Source organism: Macrotis lagotis, chromosome 2 (assembly GCF_037893015.1).
Source record: "Macrotis lagotis isolate mMagLag1 chromosome 2, bilby.v1.9.chrom.fasta, whole genome shotgun sequence".
In the NCBI taxonomy this organism is placed as follows: domain Eukaryota; kingdom Metazoa; phylum Chordata; class Mammalia; order Peramelemorphia; family Peramelidae; genus Macrotis; species Macrotis lagotis.
Genome location: NC_133659.1, coordinates 289,074,300 through 289,095,885, shown reverse-complemented (window position 1 = coordinate 289,095,885; position 21,586 = coordinate 289,074,300). Strand labels below are relative to the sequence as shown.

The window sequence follows — 21,586 nt, the reverse complement described above, 5'->3', positions numbered from 1 at the left end:
GATTAATATTCCTCATGTCTAATTTTAATCATTTCACCTCTTTGATAAAAATTTTAAAAAAGTCTTCAGTTGCCCACTATCTACAGAATAAAATCCAAACACATAACTTCTCCAATATACATCCTTTCAATCTATCCTATGCTTGCTTCAGAACAGCTCAGTGCTTTTAGGCCTAAAGGCATTTATTAAGATTTTTATTCCTCCTTATCTTCCTCTGTGAAGTCTTCCCTAATTTCTCTTTGTCTTTCTCTTTTGACTCATATCATATTCTGCCTTGTATTATAGTTCTTTTTATATTTTCTTTATCTCCCTTTGATTACAAGCTTCTTAAGGGCAGAATCTATGCTTTATTTATCTTTATTTCCCCTGCAGGGATTGGTACAATTTCTTTTACCCAATAGATGCTCAGTAAATGGTTTGGGGTTTTGGTGGGGTTTTTTTGTAAGGCAATGGGGTTAAATGACTTGCCCAAGGTCACATAGCTAGGTAATTATTAAGTGTCTGACTTCAAATTTGAACTCAGATCCTCCTGACTCCAGGGCTGGTATTCTATCCACTGTGCCTCCTAGCTGCCCTACAATAAATGTTTAAATGAATAAATAATTAAGATAAGGTTGTAGGATCCTATGAGGGTCCAAGTCACAAAATTTTGTTCTGAAACTATTTCGGAAATATCTACTATAATTCACAAGGTGGTGATGAGAATTTGGATAGATCTTTACAGTTTTGTTATTAGTGTAATAATAATGCTGACTGGAGCTTATGCATTCAGAATGGGTCAGACTTCACATTTTTGCATGAAAAAGTCATCTTGTTGTTATTAGGTGATCTAATTTTATGCTGATGATAAATGTAGACATGACACCTGTTTTTGACCTTGCAATCTAAGAAGCTAGGGATTAATTTTTTTTTTTTAGTTTTTTGCAAAGTAAATGGGGTTAAGTGTCTTGCCCAAGGCCACACAGCTAAGTAATTATTAAGTGTCTGAGGCCAGATTTGAACTCAGGTACTCCTGACTCCAGGGCCCGTGCTCTATCCACTGTGCCACCTAGCCACCCTGAAGCTAGTGATTAATACAGTTTTACTGAACATTCAGCATGTGCCCATGATTATGCTACCACCTTCTATGTTACTACCTTACAGTTATTTATTTTGTCTTTATTTTGTATCTACTTAGAACATAAGTTCCTCTAAGGTAGACATTGTTTCATTCTTTATGTTTGTATCCTTATCATGTAGCCTAGTCCCAGCTCAGGTCTTCAGTAAAGGCTTGTTGATGGACTGAACAAGTATGGCTCCTCTATCAAGGAGTCAGCCTGGGGGGTACAGAACTAGTCCATTTGGAACAATTTGAAAACAATTTAGGGTTAAGCAAAACTTTGTGGTTCTGATTCCTAACAAGAAGAGGGTTTTGTTTGTTTTTTTTGTCTGGGATATTTTTGGAGTCTGAACCTGTGAAGGCAAATCCACAACATTTCTGCAATTAATAGCCTTTAGAGAGTTGTGCAGGGCATTGAAAGAATGAGGTGATCATGGGATCTTAGCTGGAGAGCTAGAAAGGACCTTAGAGGCTGTTCACCCAATCTCCTACCGTTGTTTCTGACCCTTCATGACACCATTTTGAGGTTTTCTGGGGTGCTCACCATTTCCTTCTTCAGTTCAGTTTACAGTTGAGAAAGTGAAAGAAACAGGACTAAGTGACTTGCCCAGGGTCACATAGCTGGCAAGTGACTGAGACTAGATTTGAACTCATGAAGCTGAGTCTTCCTGAATCCATGCTGGAGGTGTTCAGGAGGACTAACACCTCTGGTGTCAGGGCTTTCTAAGCCCTTTGCAGGGCTGCTCATCCACTTTTGGTGTCCACCTGACTGACCCAACTCTCACATGTAGCTCTTAAGTTGATGGTAACCGACAGACCTTAAACCTGTTACTGGGTTAGAGGAATGTCAACCCCAAGCACATAGAACAATTTGTTCCAATGGCCATGAAGGTGGCTGAAGCAGTCACTGAGGAGCTGGAAGAAGTCAAGGTCATCTACTGTATCCCCAGTCATCACGAGTTGTCTTGACTTTGATAACTCAGTAAGAGAGATAAATTTATGAAACACTGCTTCACTTAAATCCAATGCATTCACAAGAACAGATGTTATCAGTGATGTCATTGGTCTTCTTTAAAGATGAAGGACAGACAACACTACCACCTACCTCACCCATGGACATGTGATCTTAGTTGAAGAAGCCTTGAAAAACAGAAGGATGTTGGACTAGTGAATTGAGACTATTGAGCCTTTCATTTGAGGGATAGTGGATTTTATTGCTATTGTAGTACTGAGGTAGATTGCTTTGTTATAGGAGCATTTCATTGGACCCTCCATCATAGAATTATAAGGAAAGGAATTTGTAATTTCAGTATTCTATAAATGAATTGTTATTAATTCTTCTATTAAAATAAAATGCAGGGTGGTGGCTAGGTGACGCACTGGCCTTGGAGATAGGAGTACCTGAGTTCAAATCCAGCCTTAGACACTTAATAATTACCTAGCCGTGTGGCCTTGGGCAAGTCACTTAACCCCATTACCTTAAAATCTAAAAATAAAATAAAATAAAATGCAACTCCTCTGTGTATTAGACAGCACAGATTTAGAACTAGAAAGGACCTTCATCATCAAAGAATTCACCCCTTTCTTTTTATGGATGAGAAAATCCAATAGAGAGTAATTAAGTGACTTGCCCAAGATCACAGCATAGATGGACTAGCCAGGATTTGAACTAAGGGCCTCCAATTTCAAATTCAACACTTTTTTTTGCATGCGTGCCTGTGTGTTTATGTGTGTGTGTGTGTGTGTGTGTGTGTGTGTGTGTGTGTGTGTAGAAAAAGAAGCAGCAAATTGGTTTTATGAATAGTTTTTCTTTTTTAAAATATAATAAATTCACCACTTTTTCAAATCTGTCCTGCTTGTCTATATTTCCTACTGGTCATCATTTAATTGCCTTCTGTGAAATTTAAAAATGTATTAGTGGCCCTCCTACTTTCCCTTTTCTTATGTGTTGGTGACCTCCATCACTAGTTCTGTCCCTCCAAATACCTATCATATTAAAATAAATAAATAAAATATTTTTATCAGATAAATTGTTAAGCAACCAAGAACCCATTTTAGTCATATCTGAAAATTTATGCCTCATTCTACATCTTGAGCTCATTGACCTTCTGTTAGAAGGTACAAATTGTATTTCATTCTTGTTCTTTGGAATTGTGGTTCATCATTGCACTGATTAGAGTTTTTAAGTGTTTCAAAGTTGTTTTTCTTTACAATGTTTCTGTTGCCATATAGTTTGTTTTCCCGGTTCTGTTCAATTCACTCTACATTCGTCCACAAAAGCCTTCTTGGAGTTTATCCGAAGTAATTATTATTGTCATTTCTTACAATGCAATAATACATTCACATACCATAGTTTGTTCAGTTGTTTTCCAATCGGTGGGCACGTCCTTTACTTCTAGTTTTTTACCACTACAGAAAGAGCTGACACAAACATTTTTGCACATATGGACCCTTTTTTTCCTTTCTTTGATCTCTTTGGGATATAGGCCTAATAGCAATATTATTGGGTGAAAAAAAACACATTTTAGCAACTTTGGAGTATAGTTCCAAATTGCTTTCAAGATGGCTGGACCAATTAATTCACAGTTCCATTAACTCTATGTTAATGTGCCAGTTTTCCTGTGCCCCCCCCCCAATAATTGTTATTTTCTTTGTTATTTTTTCCAATATGATGGGTGTGAGATGGAGACAGAAAGTTGTAATAATTCAAATTTCTAAAATTATTTATGATTTGGAACTTATTTTTCATATGGCGCTTGTTAGCATGGATTTCTTTGAAAATTTTCTCTTCATGTTCTTTGACTATTTGTCTAATGGGGAATAGTTCTCCAGTACTATTTCTATGTCCTACCAACCTGATCTTTGTGACCCTCCCAAAAAATTGTTGCCTGGTGGCTAAACTTTTTGTGATTTGCTTCTCTAAACTTAGCTAAATTTGTGTTTGGATTACAGACATACAGATAATAGCTGGTCCTTTCCAGTTTATTAAGATTTGGAAGAGCTTGGTACAACTATATGTTCAATAGGTTTTTAGGGAAGGAATACCCAAATATTCAAAGGCTTCTGTGATATCATTGATTTAGAAAGTGCTTCCAACAATGGAGATTTCAATCCATGCCTGTCTGCATATTCTGTACAATACTTGTTTATGTTCTTCCCTAAGTTCACCACAATGGATGTTGCTCATTTTTTCTAGACATTGAGATACTAACAGAGTATACCTGTCATTCTTCCAATCATCCAATCCCTTGATATCATGTCTTTTATTCCTTTTCATCTTTATAGTTCCTCATATTGGAACTTGTTCATAGTTAGCATGTCTTTATTGCCCTTATGATACTCATTTTTTAATTCTTTGAAGGCAGTTAAGGGGAGGATTATGTCAAGTGAAATCAAAAAGCATTTATTTAGTGTCTGCTATTTTCCAGGAACTTTGTTAAAAATAGGAAATACAAAGAAAGGCAAAAAAATAAGATTGATAAATTTGAAGGTGATTATTACCAAAGGACTTTTCCTTTTATAAAATAATCTCAGGATTCTTTTAAATATTAGCTCCCCAGTGCATTTACAATTATTCTTTGGAAAAACACACTTAGATGACAGTAAAATATCTTGACAGGTTGTATCTATCAGTTAAATCTTGTAAGATAAGATTTAATAGGAATAAAAGCAAAGTCCTTCAAAAAATCAAGCTGAGAGAGGCTCCATTCATTCAGTCAATAAGCATTTATTATTTTGTGCTTGGTGTTGTGCTAAGATGAGGAGTCAAAAAGACAAAAATAATCCCTGCCCTCAAGAAATTCACCTTCTAGTATGGGAGACAACATACAAATAATCAGATAAAGTCAAGATGTATCCAGAGAAAAGGAAAGTTATCTTAGAAGGGTACTATTGCCTGAGAGGATCAGGAAAATCCTACTGCAGAAAGTGCCATTTGAACTGAGTTTTGAAGGGAATCAAGTATTCTAAGAGATGGCACTAAGGAGGAATAGTAGTTTTTTTAGGCACAAACACAGGAAATGGGGTCTTCCAGGATGAGCAGGTAGGCCAGTACAACTGTATCATAGTGTATAGGAAGAGGGAGGAAAGGATAAAAAGCCCAGAGAAAGAAGTAGATAGGAAGGGACTGCTTTAAGTGCAGTGGTTCTGTAGGATACAAATGTAGGAGGTTTAGTGGATCCCAAGCTCAGTATGAATTAGCAGAGTAATACAGTAGTCGAAAGACCAACTATGACATTAGAGTACCTGGATAGAGTCATCCTATCTAGAATTAAGTAGGCAGATGAAAAAAACAGAGGCCTGTTGAAGTTGTGACATGGTCAAAGATAGATATAGCTAATATTTTTCAGGGGCAAGATTTGAATTCACATTTTGTAATTTCAGAGCCTTTGCATTCCAGTTTTATAATTCTGCAAAATTTCTTATAAACAATCTGTATGTCAAATAAAATATATCAGAATTCGTACCTATTGTTGAAATAAACAGAGCATCTTTGCTTCTCCCCCACTTGCCCCATTTGACCAACAATGGTAACCTAGCAGAAAAAGAATTGATTTATCTTGAGAAACATGATTACATTAATGTTAAATAATTTATATTAAGAATGTTTCTGAGTCCCACCTGTTTTTTTAATTCTTTATTTTTATTTCCAGTTACATACAAACATAATTTTCAATATTTGTAAGTTTGTAAGTTCCACATTTTTCTTACTGCCTTCCCTTTCCCCATGGCAAAAAAGTTGTACATGTACAATCATGTTTACCATATTTCCATATTAGTCATGTTGTGAAAAATAAATTAGAAATAAAGGGGAGGGGCAGCTAGGTGGTGCAGTGGATAGAGCACTGGCCCTGGAGTCAGGACAACTGGACTTCAAATTTGACCTCAGTCACTTAATATAATTACCTAGCTGTGTGACCTTGGGCAAGTCACTTAACCCCATTACCTTGCAACCAACCCCCCCCAAAAAAAAAGAACAAAGGGGGAAAAAAACATGAGAAAGAAAGAAAAAACAAAATAAGTTTTAAAAAGTGGATTTTTGCTCTACAGATTCCATAATTTTTTTTTCTCTGAATGTGGATGGCATTTTCTATAACAGGTCTATTAGGATAGTCCTCAATCTCTGAACTGCTAAGAGGAGCTCTATCCATCATAGTTGATCATCCTACAAAGTTACTATCAATATGTACAATGTTCCCATGGTTCTACTCACTTCACTCAGAATAAGTTCACTCAGGCTTTCATGTTTTTCTAAAGTCCCATTGTTCATAATTTCTTACAGGACAATAGTACTCATGATGTTAATTCATATACCATAACTTGTTCAGCCATTCCACATTTGTTGGGTATCAATTTCCAATTCTTTGTCACTACAAAGAGAGCTACTATATTGAGCATGGTTCTCTTCTCCATTTTTATGATCTCTTTAGGATAGAGATCTAGTCTAAATTGCTCCCCAGAAGGATTGGATCCGCTCACAGTTCCTCCCAAAGTGCATTAGTATCCCAATCTTCCTACATCCTCTCCAATATTGATCATAACCTTTAAAAAGATGGTATTGACACCTTTGAAAATGAAGAATACACTAGATCAGTTCTATTAAAAAGTTGTTTAAACTGAAAAGATGTTGTATAATGAAACATGATGAATATGGAGTGAGTATTTGGGTTTAAATCCTGCCTCTTACTACCTGAATGACTTTGGAAAATTTTACTTAACCTCTCTTAACCATTCTCATATTCCTCGAATATTCAATGAAGAGATTGCCTTAAATAACCTGTGCCCTTTGATATTTCTAAATTATTATCTGATGATACTAAGATGCAATCATTTACTATATTGCAAAAAAAAAATGGTTCTCTTGATGTTGTCTTATTTCCAATTATCAGTAGACTAAGATTTTTCATATTTTCAAATGTATTGGGGTTTCTGGTTTCTTTTCAGGCTGCTGGTTCAAATCTATTTTAGAAATGGAATTAATATGTTCTTACTGGGGATATCTATTGACTCTGGTTTTAGTCACAGTCACAGTCCATTGATGGTTTCTTGTCTAGGGTCCCTAATGTATTAGGGGAGAGGTAATAAAATTGTAGCCCATTTGACTTTTCCTTGCTTATAGCTTTTGTTGTGCTTTGTTTTATAAAGTTATTGCTGTTTGTTAGTCTCTAAATAGTTTTAGGATTTCCTGGATATTCCATTTGTAGTATTAATTTGTTCAAGTTTTTTGAACTCTGGGAAAGTCTTCCTCCTCTGAATGTGAAGATAACCCTGGTCCTTGAAGTTTCTAGAACTAGAAGGGACCTTAAAAGTGAAGAGTCCCAGGCCTCTGCAGATGAAGCCACTTTCCCAATGTTCCATAGGTAGTGTACTATGATGGAATATTGCTAATAGTGCTAATTCTCTCCCATATCAGATTTTAGGTGTGCCCTCATCTAATAAATAAATTTCTCATTTTAAGGGGCAGTGGGATGTAGAGTGAGAGGACCTATGTTCACATCCTAGCCATTTTTTTAACCTATAGGTAAATATAGGATATTGAGCCAATTGTTTAACCTTGATGAGGTTTATTTTCCTTACCTGTAATGAGGAGGTTGAAAAAGATGATCTCTAAAGTCCCTTCTGTCCCAAAATTTCTGAGTCTAAAGAAGCAATAGGACTTGGTGGATAAAAACTTTAACTTAGAGTCAAAAAGACTGACTCAAACACTCAATAGTAGTTTCAGACTGAGAAAGTCACTTATTTTTTTCTGTGCTTTAGTTTTCTCATCTGTCCAATGAAGGAATTGGACTTGATAGTTTTAAAGTGATCTTCTAATTCTAAAGCTATGAGATAGGCAAGGAATTGGCCTAGTTCCCCAAAACAGCCTTTTTATTAAATGAATAGAAAGAACATATCTTATCTTATATAAAATATAAGATAAAATGCATCTTAAGAGAATAAGGATTTTATCTTTAAAAATATTTTTAGCCCTCTAACACATTATGGTTTCTCTAAATATTAAATTCATTACATCTTTGTTTGATTGAGGACCCCATGGTCATGGGGAAGTGCCCACATAGGATCTACAAATCCTGGAATAGCAGGAAATTCATTTTCTTACACATTCAGTTCCAGGAGTCAAACCTCTGGCTGTTTTTTTTTTTTTTTTTGCAACAGATTTTAACAGCCCACATGGACAGCCAGGCTACCCTTCCTTTGATATACGCATCTCCTCCTTCCCATTTTCCAATTATAATTTGGGGCATGGAGTTCTTATAAACTCCATAATACTTTTCTAAAGCCAATATTCTTCCCTCACTTTGCTATTTCCAAGCCTGCTAGGAATTAGAATTTAGGTTTAGGAATTGGGGACCCCCCCCATGGCCTCAAATGTTTCAATTCTCATTTTGTGGAGAAGATTATAGGTCAAGCTTTCTTGAGGTATGTATTCAAATGCTTCAAGTCTTTTGAGGCAGATTGGAGCTAGACACTACAGTCCCCAACCATTGCCTTGGTATTATGAAGGGAAAACAATGATATATAATATGGGTTTTATTCAAGATTGAAAAGAAGTTTGGCCACATCATTTAACCCTAAGGGTATACACCTTGGATGTGCAATTTTAATTGCTGCCTTTACAGTATTATTATCCAAGAATAATTGTATAATAATAGTTCCAACTTAGTTACATTTTGCTATAAGTTTTGCAAAGAGTTTTCATACATTGCTTCATTTGAGGATCCCAAATCCCCTAGTGATGATACTTTCCTAGCCATATTGCCTTGGGCAAATCACTTAACCTCTGATTCTCACTTTTTTCTTAGAGCTGTAAAATGAAAATAACATTTGTAGCATTTACTTCATAGGATTTTGTGAAGCTAGAATTATATAATGAAGTGCCATGTAAATAGTATTATTATTATTATTATTATTATTATTATTATTGTTATTATCTCCACAACAGCAGTGGGAGATAGGTATTGCTAATATTTTTAATCCCTGTTTTTATAGAGGAAGGATATAGCATAGGGTACTCTTTGGACAGAGTGCCAGGCCTGGAGTTAAGAAGATCTGAGGTCATGTGACCCTGGGCAAGTCACTTAACCTCTGTTTGCCTTAATCCACTGGAAAAGGAAATGACAAACCCCTTCAGTATCTTTACCAAGAAAATCCCTTATGGGGTCACGAAGAGTCAGATATGATTGGGAAACTGAACAACTAAGATAACAGTACAGAGAAAGGAAAAAACATAAGGTTAAGTGACTTACCCAAAGCTAGTGAAAGAGGAAGAGCTGGGAAAGACTCGGTTTCTCCTTCAAATATGGGCTAGTTGTCTTTAGTTGTTGATATTGCCCAAACCCTCTTAAAGTCTGGTTTTCCCCTTTGAGGAGAGTTTGGATGTGCTTCCTGAGAGGGTGTGAAATATCAGTTGAGAAGCAGCATTGTAGAGTAGAAAGAACTAGACTTGGAAGCAGGAAGGAAACTTTGAGTTTGAATCCCACTCTGGACTATATTTCTTCCTTCCTTCAGCATGAGTGGAGTATGACTGACTTGTGCCCCCAAACAAGCTTTGTGCAGTTGTGAATGGATGTTTGAGCTTAGAACCTCCAGCCCTGGGCAGTTCTTGCACATTGTGCCATGGTGGCCTGTTCATAGCATCGTATGTGTCCCAGGAGATTCATAGGGTGGTATCAATCAGCATTAAAGGTTTGTTTACCTCGAGCTACTAGTCTAGAAATCAAATCTATTTATTCCTTGAAGGATTATCTTAAAAAATAATGGGTTTCAAGGATAGGATCTCTAAGACTCCATCCAGTTCTAAAAATTGGTGTTCTACCTTCCAGACACTGTTTATTGATCACTCTTGATAGCTGCTATCCAAGTTCTCTCATTGATGGACTATTTTCTTTCTAAAAGTGAGAAAACTTAGAATACAGGACAATAGTTGTTTCTCATTTCTGCCTAGCATTTTGGTATGAAACAACCAGAATTTTGCATTTTTCTTTAAGGAGCTTTGCTTACAGTCTGAAGGATCTTCATCCAGCTTCAGAGAGAAGATGCAGAGATCCACTGTATTCTTTTGGTCACAGATTTGGAACCAACCTTGCAATGAATAGGGTTAGGGTTAGATGAGGTGGTGGTGGTTTGTGCTAGACAAAGGCTTCTGCCATTCTCTTGGTTTAGAATTTTAGAGTCTCAGCAAATGCCTCAGGGCCAATTTGAATTCCACCTGGTATTTATCCCTGGCAGATATATGGATAGTTTTGGTATTCAAGGAAAAGAAGAAGAAGAAATTATGAGAGCTTGTTTGTTTGCTTTTAAAGGCAGGAGGATCGAGGGACCTGGGCCAGATTTGCTTGTTCCAAGAGAGACTAGCTAAAAGGTGATGAGATTCATCATTTAAAACTTAGTCCAGCAGCAAATTACTGCTAAAGAGGAAGTTGTGGTGAATAAAAGTATTTGTAGTAAGTTTTAAGGCAGAAAGAAACTCTTTGTCCTGGAATTATTTTGGGTTCATATTTATATTTGGGATCCAGGAAAATATACTAAGCCTGTAGCTTCCTTAGAAACCTAAGGAATAACCTTTTCTTAGAAGCCTAAGAAAAGTTATAGTTTGATACTAAACTCCAGACCCATAGATAGAATGTTTTTATGTGCTTCCCTTTAAGCCTATGCCAGGCCAGACTAACTTGTGGTAAGTATCTAAAGTGTTTCTTTGTGCAAGAGGTGAATGAATATAAGTAACCCTATATCTTCAAGAGAACCCTGAAGTGCTCTGACATACAATAATCTGAATCCAGTAGAGAATAGGCTAGTTAGGTGTCAGGAACAAGAGTTAATAGTTACATATATTGCTTCCCCACACTGTTGGAATAACTCAAGGCATACTGCTACATTCATTGAATCCTTCAAGCTGGGCAGATATGGATTGTCTATTGTCTATGTTTTGCCTTATTAGAATTATACCTTTACATTATTAGAATATCTACATTGATGAGTTTACTAGTCCATTTGCACATTTGAGTCATAGATTTAGAGCTGTAGAGGACATTGTTTCAGTAGTGTCCAACTTTTCATGACCCCCTTTGGGGTTTTCTTGACTAATACACTGGAGTATTTTGCCATTATCTCCTTCAGTTCCTTTTACAGATGAGGAAACTGAGGCAAACAGGGTTAAATGACTTGTCCAGGGTGACACAGCTAGTAAGTGTTTGAGACCAGATTTAAACTTAGAAAGATGAGTCTTCCTGACTCCAGTCCCAGAAAGAACCTTAGGGGATTATTTAATTTAATATTAGTTTATTTTTACAGATGAGAAAATTGAGGCACAGAGATATAAATTCACAGTGTTCTGAAAATTTGTCTGTGAGCTGGAGAACCATGCACCAAAAGCCATTGGGAGCCTTAGTGACATGCCAGTCTGTCGCCATCTGGAGGGTAGATTATGAATAAGCAAGGGATTTGCCATCGATATTCAGTAAACATTATTCTATTTGTTAAAATTATCTACATTTAGCAAATTAGTGTTCATCTGGTGGTTACTGGCCAATTGAAAGACTCCATGTGGCTGGTGTTGAAGGTTATGTTTATAAAATTTGAATAACTGAGACTCATTTCTTGGTAGCAAAGCTCTCTTATTATAATGTCATCCATTAGTTATCCATGAGGCTATCAAATCAGAAGCAGATTAGGGGAAAAGTGAATCTGTGATTAGCTGAGAAATTGTATTTCTATCACTACTAGGATAATCTTTTCTAAACAGTGGTAAGAGGAGCCGATCCTTTCCTGTCTTCTGGTTTCCTGTGAGTCAGCAGGTCCCTGCTACCGGAAAAAGGGGGTTTGATTTTCCACCCCATGGAGGTCAGATGGAAGTCAAATCCTTCCTCCCTCTAGATCCCATTCTGTGAAACTGCCCCAGAATTCTTGTGTAGGTGGGTGTGAAAAATAAGTATATAGCTGCTTTTTCCTATTGGCTCCATTCAGTTGTTTTAGAGCCTTTCTGTTCCAGTGCTAAGCCAAAAAAACTCTCAGCAGGGCGGGTTGTCGTGTGTGTGTGTGTGTGTGTGTGTGTGTGTGTGTGTGTGTGTGTGTGTGTGTGAAATTTCATAAGCAGCAGCAGACAATCTTGAGGACAATTTGCTGTTTCAGACTGATGTTCCCAAAACAGTATCTTTTCCTCGTGAAAAACAGTCTTGATGTAGGTTAGAAGAGCTAGATTGACCATTTCAAGAATGATTCCTTTTTTTCTTACCAGCCTATAGGGGAGGGATGGACTCAGCTTCTTCTGTCACTCCCATCAGTGCATCTCATTCCTTTGAGGGGAGTTAGATCTAGTCTCTTTGTGGGCTTCAGAGAGCTTCAGAGGTTCAGAGTTAAAGGTCACAAAATGGCCCAAGTTGTACTCAGAACTCAAAAATCCCCAGCTGTTTTGAAAGACCAGATGTGCAGAAGTTGGGAGGAGAATTAGAGGAGGAGTCAGAAGGATCTGTGTGGAGGAGGTATACCATAAATGCTGAAAAATGTTTGGCTAGCTAAAAGTTTCAGGGATTCAAGTGAATGTGAAATAATTCACTTAAAAAAACAATTCTGATCCAAAAGAATTTTAGGGACAAAAAAAGCCTATTTACACATTGCTGTGGTAAGCAGAAGCTAAGGGAGAGACAGACTTGCAACCACTGCCACCACCATGAGACAATAAGCAGTAAGGAAATGTATAGGAACATGAGAGTTTATCTGGGGAATCTTGCTCCTCAAGAGTGGGCTGGCCTCCCAAAGGGAGATGAGCAACTCTACTAAGTAGAAGGTGAGCTTTTAAAGAGGCAGGAAGATGAAATAATAATCAGGGATGTGTAGATAAGGGGTGTGGCTCAAAGTTGTAATCCTTTCAAACTGGGGTAGGGATCCATTGCTTTGTTGTTAAGGACTTGTCTTGTGCCAGAGGGCAGGGATGTACCTAGTCCTTGCCATGGAAGGGCAAGGTACTTGACTAAAAGTTCATTGACTTCATCTCTACTTTAAAATGCATTGACCTCAAAGGGTGGACTTGGTTTTGTGAAATGAGCAGAGTTACAGGTTGTTCTCCAGAATGATTGGACCAGTTCAAACTAAACTGCAGGTTATTATCGTTATTTGCTCTCACACTTTCTTCATCCACTTCTGATGGATTTGAAGTGGTTCCTCAAGGTAAATTTAATTTGCATTTCTCTGACAATAGTGATTTAAAGCATACTCCTGAAAGCAGTTCATATCTTTTGACTATCACTTGGGGAATGTTTTTATCTTTATAAATTTGACTCATTCCAATTTTTAAGAATCTAGGGAAAAAAATTCATGAACTGATGCTGAGTGAAGTGAACAGAACCAGGAGAACATTGTACACATTAACAGTCTAAAAAACAAACCAAAGCATATCATTTTCAATTTTTAAAATGTGTTTTATTTTATATTATTTTTCCTTCTCATGGTTTTCCCCCTTTTGTTCTGCTTCTTTCACAACATGATTAATATGAAAGTTGATTAACATAGATGTACAAATATAATCTACATATCAAGAGGACAGGGGAAGTATAGAAAGGAGAGAGAAAAATGTAGAATTCAAAATCTTACAAAAATGAACATTGAAAACTATTTTTACATGTAATTAAAAAAAGAATGGTAAAAAATCATTGACTTCATCTCCATAGCTTGGATAGGAAGATGGGGTTCAGTGTTAGTTGGGGCAGAGAATAGTTATAGGACATATTTATCTGTCCGATACTTCCACTACGCTAGTACTGTGAGGGTATCACTGAGGCTCACACAGTTTGAACAAAGGCATAGGACAGAATTGGCAGTGGTGATTGGCTCCTTAACTAGGTCCTTAAGGATCTGGTCAAGGGCCTGGTCAGAACTAGGAAGAGTTGATGGGAGGAGAGGAGACAAGAAAGGGGTGATAGGGACATTTCCCAAATTTGACCTATTGACCAAGAGATAGTAAAATTCTTCACATAGCAATGACTGGACACAGAGGATACAAGCTATTAAGAGGTCATTGCCTCCTCCTACCTTCTCAGGGCTCTTCCAGGTTTCAACTAAAATCCACCTTCTCTCTTCAAGAAGCCTTAGCTGACTTCCCTTGATGCCAGTCCTTCCCTCTGATGGATATTTTGAATATCCTCCGTTAAACTCCTCCAGAGCATGACTGTTGGCTTTCCTTTCTATCCCCAGCCTTGGACACATAAGTAGGGACTTGATAATGCTTATTGACTGTTAGACTAACTGTGGGAGATGGTGAGATTTCAGTTGTGATTCCTGAAGGTGAAAAGGTAACAAAAATATTTTCAAGGCTGATGACTAGAAACTCATGGAACTTGTCTTTGAGATTTTTTTAAAAATGCAAATGCTTTACAAATTCCAGAATTCCAGATAGCGAATGGAAATTGGGGCAGTGGGGTGAGGGGGGGGGTCTCTGACATTGATTGTTTCCTTGGAAGCCTACATGAGAAACCCAGAAAACTCAGACCAATGTGGGCAAAACTTTGCAGGTCTTCAGAAAAGCATCCCCACTATTAGAGCTAGCAGCCAGGATCTAGCAGCATCTATCAATTTGTATACAAATAGGTCTCCCATGAACAACAGATTAATTATCTACTTCTCCTCCATATGGTAGTAATGGACTTTGACTTTATGTTACCAAGGAACCCTCAAGGTATAGAACTGAGGAACCATGAAGTCCAAGAAGGTTGGCGAGAAGGGTTCCTTTAAGCAAGGAATTCTTGGACTTTTTTGTACTATGAATCCCTTTTGGTAGTGTAGTGAGGCCCATATCAACATAATGATTTAAATGCATAAAATAAAGATCATGATATTATAAAAGAAGCCAGTGATATTCAAGTATAGTTTAAAATTCCCCAGTTAAGAACTTCTTCTGATCAAAGGATAGTTAGTCTTCCTGAGTCAAAGGATCACAGGGTTTGAAGGCTTTAAATCAAAGACATGATACAAATTTGAAGCATGGAGTTACCTGTAATTACTACTAAATGTTAGCTACCCTTACTACAGTTTTTATACTCTGCTGATTCACTGACAAGGTTGCTAGCTGAGAACAGTCACTGTCTACTTTTTTTACAATCAAATTGGTGTTGATGTGAGGCCCAAGCCTATAGTGTTATATAATATACCACTGCAGTATTTCATGGACACTGTGTCCTGTAACTGAGGCCAATGATCATGTATTTGAAGAGAAAGTAGGGCCAGAGGTGGTGGTCCCTTAGCAACCTTGTCAGTTAATCAATGGAGCATAATAATAATAATGGTAAGAGCAAGAAATACTCAGATTGATTCCTTCAGAATAAAGATGGTAGTTTAAATTAATAGTATTTCAGAGTTGCAAGTGACCTTAAAAAATGTCATATAGCTCTTCTGGGCCAGTTATTATTTGATTTTGTAAATGGTTCTTAATGTGATGCTCTGATTTTTCCTTCTTCAGTGAGTTTAGGTAGAGGAATGTTTTGCAGAGTCCTTAAAAACAGTCATAATTAGCTTTAGAGTATGGAAGACTAGGAAATCAGAGAAAGGACTATGTAGGACAAAAATGCAGGACTTGTAAGAATAAATACTCTCTCTTTCCTTTCCTTCAGGAAGAAAAAAATCCTGAACCCTTTTTTCCTCTCTTACATAGTAGTAATGGTTGACATCTCTGTGGTAGTCTCTAAGGTTTGCAAAGGATTTTATGAACATCATTTCATTTGATCTTTATAACAGCCCTTTGAGGTGTGTATTACAGAGATAATCATAAACTTTTCAGGTGAAGAAAAAGAAGTTTAGAAAGGATCAGAGGCACTTGTCTCTGGTTTCAAAACCAAGAAGTACCAAAAACAAGATCCTGGCCCAGGGCTTTACCTCTATGTCATGCTGCCAAATCCTCTCATACAGGGATTAACAATTGAGAGAGGAGTAATTTCTTCCTTTCTTTCCATAGTGAAAGTACCTTTTCTCTTTACAGTTCAAGCCTTTCTTATTCTACAATTCTAGAAAGCTCTTGAAAACAGCACTAGAGGAGAGCTGCTAGGTGGCACAGTGGATAGAGCACTGACCTTGGAGTCAGGAGTACCTGAGTTCAAATCTGACCTCAGACACTTAATAATTACCTTGGGTAATTAAGTGGCCTTGGGTAAGCCACTTAACCCCATTTGCCTTGCAAAAAACCTAAAAAAAAAAAAGAATGATGCTTTCTTTTCTAGGCCACAACTATTTTTCCCAGGACTATTTCTGACCCTACACTAAAATTAATATTTATAAAGTTTGTTTTTTAGACTGCAACTAAAGCTCACAATATCAAAACTAAATAGGCTAAGAGATCAATTTCTTGAGGCAATTAGGTGACTTAATAGGTAGAGCACCAGACCTGGGATCAGGAAGACCAGAGTTCAGATATAGTCTGAAACATTTATTTAGTTTGTGACCATGGACAAGTCATTTAATCCCTCTAGGTACCTCAGATTCCTCATCTGTAAAATGAGGAAAATAATGACACCTATCTCTCAAAGTTTTTTTGAGGATCAAATGAGAAAATGATTATAAAAGTACTTAGTACAATGCCTATCACACGCTGTCTTATCGAAATGTTAGCTATCATTAGTGTACAGTTGGTTTTGTACTTTTATTATTATTATTATTATTATGCCAATCTACTTTCTTGTTCCTTGATCTTCTTGCATTTGTTCTGAAAGTTCTGCTATTTGAGGAATAGTCCCTGCTGGAAAAGGTGATGAGGCTACTTAAATATGTTTTTTCTCAGTTCTAATTGCTCAGCTTCCCAATTGATCCATAATAGTGACTCCCTGGGATAGAAGTGGGAGTACTGAGTATTTGTTGAGTCATTTTTAGTTATGTCCAACTCTTCATGAACCTTTTTAGAGTTTTCTTGACAAGGATATTGGAATGCTTTTCCTTCCTCAGCTCATTTTACAGATGAGGAAAATGAGGCTGACAGAATTAAGTGACTAGTCCAGGGTCACACACTTAAGTCTAAGTGTTAGGCCAGATTTGAACTCAGAAAGAAGAGTCTTCCTGACTCCAGGGCAAGTACCATCTAACTGGGATATAGCCTCACTGAATAAACTGAACCTAATCTTCTGAACTCCAGTGTTCTAATTAGAATATAGGTTGTAAATCTTTTGGGCAACTAGATGGTACAGTGTATGGAAGGAACACTGGGCTTGGAGTCAGGAAGACTCATCTTCATGAGATCAAACCTGGTCTCAGACATATATTTGCTGTGTGACCCTGGGCAAGTACTGAACCCTGTTTGCCTCAGTTTCCTTTTCTGGAAAATGAACTGGAGAAGGAAATGACAAACCACTCCCATATCCTTACCAAGAAAACACCAAAAGGGGTCACAGAGTTGGACATGACTGAACAACAACAGAAGCTATAAATCTTTGGGATCTTTCTCTGGCCCCTTCCTGTTTGAAATTGAATGATAAAATACTGAAGTGAGTGAAAATGGAGGCTAGGCCTAGTTGATTTTGAATTGTTGTAGTTAAAAGGATAAGACTAGAATTAATAGAGTAGTTGGTAGCTTAGTTGTAAGGATTCAGTTGCTATTCAGTTAGAGTGGCTTGAATCATAATATTAATACCCATTTCTAGGACCTAATACACATTTCTAGGACCTAACCAGAGGACTATATGACTGTTGCTCTGACAAGAAGGCTGCAAATGTTCACTTTGCCCCTGCCCTTGTTGATGGCATCATGTGACTTTAACTGTCGTCACAGAGGAGTAATAAATATCTCTCTGGCACATGGGGCTCTCTATCTGGGAAATCCCAAATTCAGTGCCAGCAGAGGTGGGGGGGAGGGAGGGAGGGAGAGAGAGAGAGAGAGAGAGAGAGAGAGAGAGAGAGGACAGGAGAGGGGAAGAGAGGATGAGAAAGGGACAGAGAGGGGGAGAGAGGGAGGAGAGAGGGAGGAGAGAGGGTGGAGAGAGGGTGGAGAGGGGGAGAGAGGGTGGAGAAGGAGAGGAGAGGAGATTTTGGATTATCCCAAAGTATGGGATCTTTCTTCTTCTTTGCCAAAATATGAGAAAGTAGAGAAATACTTGACCTCCATGTATGCATTTAATATACAGATCTGCTATGTCACTTCCCTGCTTAAAAACTCCCTATAAAGTGTCAAGATGTACACCTGGCATTGAAATTTCTCCTGCTGGCCTCACAGTGCTTTTCCAGCCTTATTTCATACTATTCCACTTTGCTCGATCTACATTCCAGCCAAACTGGACCTACCTGTTTCTCAGTCTTGCTCGGCTAACCTCGACCTTAGTCTGTTCAAATCCCCCAGGTCTGGAATGTGTCCCCATAGGTGCCTATTGAGATCCTGTTTTACTTTAGGACCTAGAAGGGCCATCTTTTTTTTTCTTCTTGATTCTTCTCCCTCCCTCTCCCCTCTCTAAAGAGACCCCATTCTTTACAAATTTTCTTCCAGCACTTTGTCCAAGTGTCCTTTTTAGCTCTCATTATGCTTATTGTGTATTTATTGAACTGTAAAATCCTTGAGGACAGACACCTTGTGCTTTCTTCTATTTGTATATATCCCCAGCACCTAGCATAATGCTATACACACAATGCATTTAATAAATAATCCTGGTTGAATTGAAATAACTGAAGAACTAATCCCTGATAAATCAGGCTCCCTGCACCAATTATTTAAGGTAATTGGGGCATTTCTGCTTTGTACTTGCACTCTAGGTTTAATGAAAAGAAGACTGAGTTTATAGTCAAATATCTCAGCTTGAATCCCAGTTTTGCTACTTCTCAATCTGTGGGGACCTTAGCAAGTCCCCCTCTCCCTCCTCAATACTCCCACCCTGGTGCTGTTTCTTCTGTTGTAAAATTAAGGAATTGGGCTAGTTACTTCTTTTCATATGAATTCATGAATAAATATCCTTCATAAAATGAATATTAAAAACTATTTAGTGTTGTGAATCCCACTGAATTAGGTTTAACATCTTTAAGTATTCTCAACAAGAAATAGAGGTGTTATATAACTATATAATAAGGTTAAATTGTACAGATTCATTTATATGTTTTGGTTGTTTCTAATGATATTTCCTGAAATGTAAATATATATACAATAAAATTTTGATAAGGAAGATATAGGACTTGCTCTAAATTTTGTTTCTAATTGTAGCACCAGGCTTAGTGACTGAACTTCCTGAGATCAACCTTTAGGAATGTACCTTAAGTTTCGTTTAACATATCACCATTTTCTATGAGTTTATTAAAGTTTTTTTGAACCTTGTACCACTCCTCTTTATTAAGCTTTATGCAAAGGGAGCACCTCCTAGTTCTAATACTCTAGATTTTACAGATTTGTATCCTATCTCCTCTCCTTTTGCTTTCTAGGCTGCAAGTTAGTTTGTTTTCATAACCCATTAAGTAGGCATTGGTCCTCTCCTCCCAGTATCAATGTTCATGCAAAGTATCTTTTCTGAAGTCTTTTATAACAATCATAACAATTCACATTTATAGAACAAGTTAAGGTTTACAAAGCTCTTTCCTCACAGCAACCTTATGAGGTAGGTTTTAGTAGTGTTTTTTTTAACAGATGAAGACAAATCTTTAGCATTCCTTATTTTATTCTCCTAGTAACAGAATGAAACTGGTAAGGTAGTTGTCCTTTTTTTCCCTTTAAGAGAGAATATTTCTAGGTTTCTCTTTCCTATTGATTTTTGGGGTTATAGTTTCTTCTGAAATTCAAGATCACCTTTCCTGGAGATTAGGCTCCAGCTACCCTGAACTGATGCCCCCACCCTCTGCCAGCATAACCTTTCTGCATTTTGTGTCTCCCCACAGCCTTATGTGTCCGTGGCTCAGCAGATGGCACCGCCTAGTCCAAGCAGCAACAATGTCAGTGGCAGCGGTGGGGGTGGTGGAGGTGACCAGCTGAGCAAAACCAATCTCTACATCCGAGGGCTGCAACCAGCCACCACGGACCAGGACCTAGTCAAGCTCTGTCAGCCGTAAGTTGGGGCACCATGTGGGCAGGCTCCCATGGGCGGTAAGACATGGGAAAGTTTCTGCTTCCTGCCAAAGAGCCTTGCTCTGAAGTGCCACCATTTTTTGCCTTTTTTCCATTCCTTCTTGAATCTCAATTTTGCTCCTCCCACAGAAATCTCAAACTTCCATTGTGCTCTTCTGAATTTAGAGGAAACTCTTGTGGGGTGGAAGGAGGTGCTGGCTTTGAAACCCAGTCCATGGGTCTTTTTTTACAATACATTGCCTAAACCGGAAGCCTCTGGAACAATTTCTCTTCTTATAGTCCTAAATGGGAAACTTAACTTTTGTTTTTCATCTGACTGGAGGGCATTTGGGGAGGTCAGACAAAATTAAAAACTCCTAGTTAGTTGTAGGCTTGAAACTGGTTGATAAGAACTTCTCTTGCCAGAGAAGCATATATATGGAAAGAAAAACAGAGGAGTAGAGAAGAAGATTCAAAAAGAAAGGGCAAACAGTCTATGATTCCATGGCTGCCTCCTGAAGTCCCTCTGAGATTTTGCAAAGTAAAGTTGAGTCATGGAGTGGGTGGTAGCCTCAATTCACCTCTTGTAGGAATGCTGGAAGAGTCATGACAGCTCAGAAAGGCCCTGTTTGGTTTCACTTGGCAGGAAACATATGTTTCAAATCAGGTATTTGAAAAAAGTTGGGGTGTGGGGAGTATGGAATGGGAGTAGTTGAAGGAGCATGCAGAGAGAGAAGGCAGCAGAAGACTGCTGGTGACAGATTCACGGAATCCATCACAGGATTTGAGTGGTAAAGAGACCTCAGGAGCCACCTAGCTTAATCTGCACCTGTAGGATCCCTCACTGTAACCTGCCCAACAAGTGATCATTGAAGACTTCCAAGGAGAGGGAGCATGGACTCTGAGCTGCTGGTTCTCCTTGGAGACAGCTCTAGTTGTTAGGAAGCTTTGTGTGACATTAAAGACACTACATCTGAATTTGGCCCCTTGCGACTTCCATCCCTCTCCTCTGGTTCTGGCCTCTGGAGCTAAATACACATTTGATCCTTCCCCCCATGTGGTCACCTTTCAAATACTTGAACACATGCCAGAATTTAAGAGATGGATTCCCTGATGGCAAGACGACTAAAAGTTCTGCCTCAGGGACCCAGGTCAGAACATCTAGGGTCAGTGGCCTCAAGCTATTACGTACCTCTCATTAATATTAGCAGTCTAGCACTCTTGCTCAAAAGACTGGTCTAGTATTATAAAGAGTAGAGTTAGTGCAAAAAGAGAGAGAGAGAGAGAGATAGGAAGGGATTTCAAGATGGACTTAGCCCAGAAAGAGGCTGAGGAACAGGTCATAAAGCTTACCCACCACCCTTCCAGTGTGCACTTCTATCTCCTTAGTGTTATATTAGGTTGTAGAATGTGTTGTATATTGTAGAAATCCTGAACTCATCCTTGCCCTTTCTAAAGATCAGGAAGAAAATATCTCTCTATTTCATCATTACATAGTGTTACAC

General features: G+C 38.0%; 1 protein-coding gene across 5 annotated transcripts in view; it reads left to right on the top strand.

The window, feature by feature from the left end:
* RBMS2 (RNA binding motif single stranded interacting protein 2) overlaps positions 1 to 21,586 on the top strand; it is a 42,797-nt gene that overhangs the window by 5,622 nt on the left and 15,589 nt on the right. For 4 of the 5 annotated variants that reach the window (XM_074226362.1, XM_074226364.1, XM_074226363.1 and 1 more), the window contains one exon: positions 19,916 to 20,082. In XM_074226362.1, coding sequence (XP_074082463.1) covers positions 19,916 to 20,082 — 167 coding nt within the window. Of the gene's footprint in view, positions 1 to 19,915; positions 20,083 to 21,586 lie in introns of those variants that run through there. The other variant, XM_074226365.1, reaches the window with a different exon arrangement.